The sequence below is a fragment of the Brachyhypopomus gauderio genome, chromosome 7 (genome assembly GCF_052324685.1).
Source record: "Brachyhypopomus gauderio isolate BG-103 chromosome 7, BGAUD_0.2, whole genome shotgun sequence".
Lineage (NCBI taxonomy): Eukaryota > Metazoa > Chordata > Actinopteri > Gymnotiformes > Hypopomidae > Brachyhypopomus > Brachyhypopomus gauderio.
In genome coordinates, this window is record NC_135217.1 from 14,383,911 (window position 1) to 14,393,439 (window position 9,529).

The 9,529-nt window shown below is 42.0% G+C and overlaps 1 protein-coding gene across 1 annotated transcript; it reads left to right on the forward strand.

Moving 5' to 3' along the window:
• The first annotated feature begins 1,187 nt into the window (after window positions 1-1,187).
• ddx54 (DEAD (Asp-Glu-Ala-Asp) box polypeptide 54) lies at window positions 1,188-7,971 on the forward strand. The gene is made up of 20 exons (XM_077011990.1): window positions 1,188-1,497; window positions 1,933-2,059; window positions 2,146-2,216; window positions 2,295-2,483; window positions 2,607-2,656; window positions 2,736-2,777; window positions 2,942-3,037; window positions 3,286-3,407; window positions 3,520-3,581; window positions 3,662-3,793; window positions 4,466-4,676; window positions 4,820-4,951; window positions 5,149-5,367; window positions 5,453-5,526; window positions 5,626-5,832; window positions 6,003-6,154; window positions 6,243-6,356; window positions 6,460-6,570; window positions 6,673-6,764; window positions 7,164-7,971. The coding sequence occupies exons 1-20, from the start codon at window positions 1,378-1,380 to the stop codon at window positions 7,406-7,408; spliced, it is 2,568 nt and encodes an 855-aa protein (XP_076868105.1). The 5' UTR covers window positions 1,188-1,377; the 3' UTR covers window positions 7,409-7,971.
• Window positions 7,972-9,529: the final 1,558 nt, after the last annotated feature.

Below are 9,529 nucleotides of genomic sequence, written 5' to 3' on the forward strand. Positions count from 1 at the left end.
ATACACACAGTATGAGAAAAAGTGTAATAAAAAAGAATGTTACATTTATGGCATATAAATGAACCATTTAAAGATGAGCTGTATATTTGGCTTATTGAGAGAGTGGTGAGTTGGTCCTGTATAGTGTCATGCTTAGTGTAGCTGGAAGATTTATGTGACAGCCACTTCCGCTATATGTAGTTCAAACCAATAAGAGCTGTGGCTGGTCAGAACAAGGGCAAGATGTCTGTCATTACACAGAGGTTGTTTTTGAGGCACTGCTCTGTACCTCTGTTAACCCTATTGAATGAAGTACACCAACCTTGTGTATGTATGTATGATTAATGTATTAATGTGATTAATTAACAAATATGTATGATTAAATAACGAATGAAAAGGAGTGAGATATAAAGAATTAAAATACCCATGTAACATATTAAAGAAAATCAAAGGAATGGTTTACGTTCTGTAGCAATAGTGAATTTAAATTGGTCTGTATGGCCATATATCAAGTAATGCTAATCTGCTCTAACACAACTGGCTCTGTAGCTGTCAAATTGGAACATGAGAGACTATAGAGAATAAACTGATGCCAAAGAGGGCAAGAACCAGCTGTTGTGCCACTTGCAGATGTCTTCAGGCTGGAATCTAAAATGAACTACTGAGCTACCTTAGTTCTGAACATAGCAAGTAATTTTTTTAAATTAACCTGTAGATAAAGATTATTGTACACAAAGAGATGCACAACATCTGAAGTCTAAAAGACTGAATTGTTAGAAGTAGCACACTATATTTTCTAACATGAACAATTGATTCATTACAATTCATTACAAATGAATGTCACTGCGTGCAAGAGTCAGGCATAGGTTTTTGTTATTGTTGCTGTAGTCATCCTTTTTGGGGTCAATGAGTCTTCTTTACAGTGCTGTCCAGCTTCATATTTTCAGTTCAGACCTACTGTAAAGCATACATAAACACAGAAAACATTTTATTACACTCTACAGCTGTATCTAATCAAATATTCCTAATGGACTTGTATGACCAACAAATTAACGAATTAAAATCCTCATTAAATTAGTACATTCTGTGCTACCCCAGACCCACTGTAGAAAGTCTGACGTATAATCAGAACAGGCATTTTGTCTGCAAATGCTGCCACCTTGTGCGCATTTACTGTACTGGTTTTCAGCAGTAAAACGTCATATTGTGCGCCGACTTCGTAAAAACCGAACCACACGTGTTCCAAAATGTCGTCCTGTGTTTTGGTCTTATGTTGAATACCGTTTAGTTATAACTTATTTTAAAATTACATGTTGTGCAGGAGATTTCTGCCGACCACTCTATTCGTCTCACTTGGAGGTAAACAAAGGATTGTTGTTTGTTTTAGTACAGGACATAATGGCACAACGAAAAAAAAGGCTGACGAAAAAGAAGAAGCACACGGGACACAGAGAGACTGATGGCGACTCAGATGTAGAAGATTTCAAATTGGCATCAGAAATGACAGACGACAGTGTGGTGAGTACCTCGGTTAAATAACTCACATGATTCTTTCAACTGTATTTAGTGTCGTTATCGTTAGATGAACGATTTTGTTGGGAGGTTGTTCTGTTAGCTAGCTAGCTAACTAGCTAGCAAAGTAGCTAGCTGGTCAAAATACCGACGTTTTTGTGGCACTGTGGGTGGACTATTCTAGGTACAAATCATATAGTTACTGCGAGCTACAGATGGGCCTCCTCTTTCATGTACAAACATCGTTCGCCAATTGTATCTTATCTAGTGATAACCTTTTCTAATTTCTAACGCCTCTCTCGCATTACTCTCTTACATCTAACTCCTCTCTCGCATTACTCTTGCATGTAACGCCTCTCTCGCATTACTCTCTTACATGTAACGCCTCTCTCGCATTACTCTCTCACATGTAACGCCTCTCTTACTTATGGTCCTCCGCAGCCCGTTAAAAAGCTGCTTCAGTTTCCAGCCTCATCTGAGTGCCTATCGGACGTGGAGCCAGATACGAGAGAGATGGTTAGAGCACAGAACAAGAAGAAGAAGAAATCTGGTGGCTTCCAGTCAATGGGTACGCCAGTTTGGAAACTTTGTTTACATTTATTCACTGAGTTCCCACCAACTTGTTAAACACCATGTTATGCTTGATCTGTATAGGTCTTAGTTACCCCGTCTACAAAGGTGTAATGAAGAAGGGCTACAAAGTTCCAACACCTATCCAAAGAAAAGTATGTATTCTGTTTTTAGGCCATAAATCTTGCACTCTTGTCATAAATTGTTGCTCAGATTGCTGTTGCTTTTTACAGACTATTCCTATAATTCTGGATGGAAAAGATATCGTTGCCATGGCAAGAACAGGAAGTGGGAAGACGGCTGCTTTTCTGGTGCCCATGTTTGAGAGGCTTAAGGCTCCACGGGCCCAGACGGGTGCCAGAGCTCTGATCCTCACACCCACCCGAGAACTGGCCCTGCAGACCATGAAGTTCACCAAAGAGGTCAGTAGATCAATTTCTGTTGAATCAGTTAAAATGCATTGTTCTTTTCATTTTTGTTTGGTCAAGGTAACATTTTAATAGTTCTTAGGAGTTAATTTGGAATTCACTTATCTAATTTAACAGCTGGGCAAGTTTACTGGACTGAAAACAGTGCTGATCCTTGGTGGAGACAGGTACCTTATTTAGTCCTTTATTTCACTACCAAACCAGGCCTGTCTGTGCCAACCTTCACATCTCCTTTTTCCCTTTTAGCATGGATGATCAGTTTGCTGCTCTACATGAGAATCCGGACATGTAAGTGCATTCTGAAGTCTTCTCAGATAACAGCTGGGATAGAACTGGAAATCGGTGTCCTATATTGAGCACCATAACTGAACAAAATCATGCAGTGAATAGGATAATTGACTTTTTGTGAAGCTTATACTTGCTGCATGTTGATTGTTCCCTGTGTGACACAGCATCATTGGTACTCCGGGGCGTCTGATGCATGTTATCATGGAAATGAACCTGAAGCTGCAGAATGTGGAGTATGTAGTATTTGATGAGGCAGACAGGTAAGGACTTGGGACCACTGACTGGCCCATTTGTTCTTAAAATAATGTTCTCAGTGCTTGCGTTACTACTCTGATTTCTTACACAGATTAGGCCTTGATTTATATTTAATACTCTGTTTATTTTCATAGTATAACTTAGTAACTTGTTACCAGTATGTTCCCATCTAAGGGTAAGATCGTAAAACCAGATGTAGTTTGCAGTGATCTAGTCTTAAAACTGGACGTTTGAATCAGTTTTTTTTTTCCAGGCTGTTTGAGATGGGCTTCGCTGAGCAGGTGCAGGAGATCATCAGACGTCTCCCTGAAGCACGCCAGACCCTGCTGTTCTCCGCCACGCTGCCCAAGCTGCTCGTGGAGTTTGCAAGAGCAGGTAAGGCCAGCCTCCTTGTCAAAGTTTGAGGAAACACGAGAGGCCGTGTCAGGTTTCATGTTTGATGTGGTCTGTGATGACACGAGACACGACTCCGTACTCTCCCCCACAGGACTCACTGAACCAGTGCTGGTTCGTCTAGATGTCGACACTAAGCTTAGCGATCAGTTAAAGGTAAAGTGAAACAAACAACGCATAAAAAAGATACATGCAAGTTGCACCCAGACCACCTTAATTTTCCCCTTCCCCCTCAGCTGGCCTTCTTTAACTTGCGCCTGGACGACAAGCCAGCACTGCTGTTGCACCTCCTCCGCAATGTAGTCAAGCCTCAGGAGCAGACAGTGGTGTTTGTAGCCACCAAACACCATGTGGAGTACCTGAACCAGGTTTGTTTCAATGTACTTTTAAAATTTTGTATGAGGTTTACTCCATAAAATTAACTAGTGTAGTTTCTTCTCACTAATGTAAAAAAAGTTCACTTATTTGTTATGAACTTTTTAATTTAGTTATTTTTTTCTTCTTCATTCAATGTCAGTGGGGAACCATCAGGGCCACAGGGCCCCGTAAAATATTCTTAAAACATAAATATATATATATAACATAGTTTATCCAATTTAATTTTATCTACTTACAGTTTGACAATCGACATCTAAACAATTATGAGCAAATAAATTATTCACCCGTGTCTATTCAATCTGTGTTGGAAGGTGAGGGGTTAAGTTAAGTGGAAGCCTGTGAGCCTGTGTTTCCCCCCATCAGGACTGTGATGCCCGTTTACAGAGGGCCTGGCAGTTATAATTCAGCGCAATACCAGTTTCAAAGGACAGTAAAATTGACCAATCATATCTTCCGTCTTAATGGGAGGGCTTAACTGTATGATAATTTCCGCCGCGACGCTAGCTGGCGTTAGCGTACCACCGCTAGCTAGAAAACAATTTTTTTTTCGGGGGGGATGGGAGCGGGCCCAGGTATAATGGTCACGGTTCACTACTGTTCAATGTATATACTCTGTTGTTGACTCCCATAATGGCACGTTATCTGCATTGTGTCTGTGTTAGCTGCTGACTTCAGAAGGAGTCGAGTGTGCCTACATCTACAGCGCTCTGGACCAAACTGCCAGAAAGATCAACATTGGTCGTTTTGTCCACCGCAAAGCGATGGTCCTCCTGGTTACCGATGTAGCTGCTCGTGGTATTGATATCCCGCTCCTGGACAATGTCATCAATTACAACTTCCCCTCCAAGGCCAAATTATTCCTCCACAGAGTCGGTACGTTTCTTGTTAGTTATGCATTTTCAACATCTTTGTGTGGTTTAGCACTAAAACAGACAGTGAGCTTCGTGGAGCCCATGATGTGATCTCCTCATGTGACTAGGGTTTTGCTCTGATACTCTTTTCATTTTGGGGTGCAGGTCGTGTAGCCCGTGCTGGCAGGAGTGGAACAGCCTTCAGTTTGGTGTGCCCGGATGAAGTTCCTTACGTGTATGATCTTCATCTCTTCCTTGGGAGACCTGTGAAGTTTGCAAACCTCGATCACCCACAGGGTATCAGACCTTCATAAAATTCGTTCACATGGCTCAATATAAATAAATTGTTAACAACGATGGAGTAAATGGTGGAGTTTCTGTCTATTAAAAAGAAACACTGGAGCTTTTCCTTCTCTGCATTTGTTTTTTACCTTATTCCTGATAATGTAATTTTCCTCTTTCTCTTCATTATATCCTTTTTGGGGGTGGCTCAGATGATGGTGTATTTGGTCGGGTTCCACAAAGCATCTTGGATGACGAAGAAGCGCATCTTCTCATAGCCCACGAGAACTCTCTAGACCTTCAAAATCTCAGAAGGATCTCCGAGAATGCATACAAGCACTACCTGAAGTCACGACCCAACCCCTCGCCAGAATCCATCAAACGAGTTAAAACCTCTGACTTGTTCTCCATAGCTGTGCACCCATTGCTAGGTTAGTATGAGTTTTTAATTCATTTGATGTGTTTAGGTATATTTCTGATGCCTGCTTAAAGTAGTGTTTGCTGCGGTTGTTTCAGGATCAGGTCTTGAGAAGATGGAGCTGGAGAGACTGCAGATGGTTGACACCATCAAGGCTTACAAGTCAAAATCTGTAAGTTTATATCGTATAAAATAACACATTTTTGTCACTGTATAGATTTCTGTAGATGTAAATTTAAGCTCCATATGCCTCCTGGTCTGTTCTCTATAGACTATATTTGAGATCAACTCCAGCAACAAAACCAGTGCAGGAGAGGTGATGCGGGCAAAGCGGTCTCGGGACAGTCGGCTGGTGGACAAGTTTAAGAGGACAAGGGAAGAGCTCCTGCAAGAGAGCCGTCTGAATCAGCCAGCACTTCAGGCCACTAGCAAAGTGGAACTGCCGCACAGCGAGGAGGAGGAGGAGGAGGATCTTCAGGTGAATACAGACGTTGACCTGCTTAGCTTCTTGAAACTTGCTTTGATGTTAGAAGCAAGATAGAACTTAATATAATTTTTAGTCCCTCTTCAGGCTTTAACGTTCAGTGAAAGTTTGTGTGAACTTTTGACTTGTTTCAAGTGTGTTTTTCTGGCTGTGATGTCCACTAGGGGGTGTTCTCAGAGGTGGTGGGAGGAAAGAGACGGAAAAAGGATGAAGAAATGGAGGTGGACAGGCCTAAGGGCAAGAAAAACAGGCAGTCGGGTCGAGACGAGGACTTTTACATACCCTACAGACCTAAAGATTTCGATTCAGAGAGAGGGTATGACCATGCTTGAGATCTGAAGCTTAGTGCTGGTATAGACAGGCATGTTTAGGGTGTGGATACCAAAATTGTGATTTCATTACAGACTCAGTATTGCATCAGAAGGGAACACCTTTGAGCAGCAGGCTTCCTCCGCCGTGCTGGATCTGATGGGTGACGAAAGCAATTCGCTGAACCAGCACAAGACCATAATGAAATGGTGAGATGTCAACACCTTCACACATGAATACAGCAAAGCAGATGTAAACTAGCAAAAATGCAAACATGGAACATTCCTCTGATGTCTCTCTTTGATTGTTTAGGGATCGCAAGAAAAAGCGCTTTGTCCGTGACACGGGAAAAGAAGACAAGAAAAATAAAATAAAAACAGAGAGTGGACAAGTGGTCAGTGCCAAGAAGAAGAAGAAGAGCTTGTATCCTTTCAGCTGCTTTATCTGTAGTTAGATAGATTTGAAATGTGAATAGTGGAGATGAACTAAGGTGCAATTAGGATTTATTCCTTCACTTAACCACAGCTATGAGGAATGGAAGAAGAAGTACAAGGTGGATGATACAGTTTCTGATTCAGATGGAGAAAATGGACCAGTCAGAGGACATTCATTTGGAGGTATGAATGCATGATGATTCCTTCTCATATTCTGTATAAACCAGGGGTACTCAACTGGCGCACCGGACCTCAGGTCACAGGTATCTGCCAAAATTGGCCCGCGGACAAATTTAGTTGAGTACCCCTGGTATAAACCATAATAAGTTTATACAGTATAAACATATAAATAAAATGTTTTATTGGACCATTTTCTAAACCTTATGAATTTGCATTCTTCTAGCCATATTTTATTATTTTCTTCTAGCTGCTTTTTTCATTTCCAAGATCAGATTACAGCTAGTTTTAGAATATAGAATGATGGACGTTCCCTTATTGATGGAATGATGTGTCTAGAAGTGCCCCTGCATTTACATACTTTGCTTAAAATACGCTAAAAGATATTTTTAATAATTAACTCAGGTCGGCGGGGCCGACGGGGGGGAGGCCCTCAGCCTCGAGGCGGGGGTGGCCCGCGGGCCCGTTCGGAACTGAAGAATCATGAGCAGATCCTGAAACAGCGCAAGCACCAGGCCAAGCAGCGGTTCGTGCAGAGCGGCGGCCTGAAGAAGCTGCGTGGCAGAAACAATCAGCGGGTGCGCGAGGTCATGAAGTCCGGCTTTGGGCGTGGCCAGTTCAAGAAGGGCAAGATGAAGAAGAGGCTATAAGGGCCATGTGGTAGAATTACGGCCAGTTTCTAATTTTCTAAAGTTTCTAAAACTAGTTTGCCAAAGTAGCTTTCATCTTGTGGGTCTTATATAAAAAGCCTGGACAGTGACTGTACTGCTTTAAATGTTTTGCCTTCAGCAGCATATGATGTGAACAAAGCAGGTAAAATCAGCTTTGAAAATGTTCTGCCTCATGTCTTTCACCTGTGCTGTGGCAGTTTGACGAGTGAACTGTGTTAGGCAAATAGTAAAGGGGCACATGGAGCTGGGCGATGTCAAGTAGTAAAATGTTACAGAGACGCCATTTACAGAGTGAATGTGAGCTCACACACTGCTGCATTTTAAGACCGGGACCCCAGTTCATGCTGAACAGCCTCCTCAATATGCCCATTTTTATCAGATAAACAGTTTTCAGGGAAAACCAGGTAACATTGGATATTTAATTAAATGTGATGTAACCCCCTCAAGGAACCTTTAAAACCTTTATGGCCAATGGCATGAGTTATATAGTTTGTACATGTGTATTTTTAAATCTTTCACCAATACAGATCATAATGATAACATTTACTGACTTTTGCGTGTTCTCTTTTTTTGTCAGAGAAAATGTTTTAGGGTCAACCCGAAGTGGTAGCCTGTAGAAGTATATCCACAAGATGGCAGCAAACCGGTTTGCTGTTAAAAAGCTAGTGTAGGCATGCAACCGTAGACTTTTCAGCTGTGATCTTTAACTCTTGCATGCCAGTAAACAAAATATCAGTGGTCACTGACGTGCTTGGTTGTTGGACATGAAACAACAGTTTGAAGAATAACCTTACGTTGAGAGAGCAGCTAGTTCTACCGCAGAAGTATGCAGTCTTGCTGCCGGGCACATTTAAGATGTTTGGTGAGGCCCATCTGGATGTACTTAGATTATTGCTGTACTTGGCGATATGCAGCCTGCTTTATCGCTGTGTTATCTACTACGAGTTGTGCCTGGATCTGACTGACTACGATGATGATTTGCGAACCTGACCAACGATCAGAATCCTACGTCTACAAATAATACACTACCGGTAAAAGATCCAGACCTGACAGTAGGTCCAGTCCAAAACGTATGGCTTGAAATTATCCGTGAAATAACACTTCCACAACACAACCGATAAGGAATATCGATGGTAAGCGCGGAGACCGCGTACGCGCGCAAGCCCTCACATGCACGTGCCTGTGGTAACCAGATTGACGCACTCGCCCCTTTAATACTGTCATCGGACCTCGGCTACGGACCTCCTCTATGTATGCGTGTAAATTAAACTGCTAAGTCGGCTACAGGAGTACATGCGCCTTTTGCCCTTTACGGTCATTTACGTTTGTTATCGGTGACAAATCAGTGTTCAGTAATGTTGGGCATCCTGAGAACGCAACGAAAATTTATGTTAACTATCCATTAAAACTTTTCGTGAATGAAGTATTCAATCATTTAATTTTAGCTTTCTCGTTTTAATTGAAAAATTGAAAGTCGTCAGTCTAAACAGTCGTTTGGCTCCTCAACACTGACTACACCGGCCTTATTAATACGGGTGGGTAAACTTGAGTCCGTTGTGCTAGCACCATCTAATTTTTTAAAATAAAATTATTCGATTCGGTAGGCAGCCACAAGTACAGCATTCAAACAATTAATGCAGCATATTTACAGAAATTTAAAGACTACCCACTGTCAAATGTGTCTCCCTATCAGCAATTGAAGGAAAATGCCCGTCCTTGAAAGGGGACCTGTATGTGAGCTATTAAAACCTCTCAGATAGGACCTAATGCTTGAGACAGACGGTACTCTCGAGTCTTGCTATCGGCTTGCTCTTTTCCAACCCCTGCTCTATCCTGAAGTGAAGAGGACCTACTACCTTATCTTCTTTCCCAGGGCTGACACAGCGTCCACTTGAGATAGCACTGAGAGACTACTACTGGCGAGAGCACAGTAACCTAGTAGTCTATATGCTGCAGGGCTGTGAGAACTGCTTATTATAAAACTACATTGTGTGTTATGGACCGTGCGGTGCATCATTGGTCTAATTTTTGAAAGCCATATAATTGCAGCCCATGAATGCTACTTTACTATTGTTTAACCAACGTAAGAGGTTGTTGTCT

Coding starts and splice junctions, on each gene's coding strand:
- ddx54 (XM_077011990.1), top strand. CDS start 1,378: ATGGCACAACGAAAAAAAAGGCTGACGAAAAAGAAGAAGCACACGGGA. Junction 2,217..2,294: donor CAACACCTATCCAAAGAAAA/GTATGTATTCTG, acceptor TGCTTTTTACAG/ACTATTCCTATAATTCTGGA. Junction 6,571..6,672: donor AAGAAGAAGAAGAAGAGCTT/GTATCCTTTCAG, acceptor ACTTAACCACAG/CTATGAGGAATGGAAGAAGA.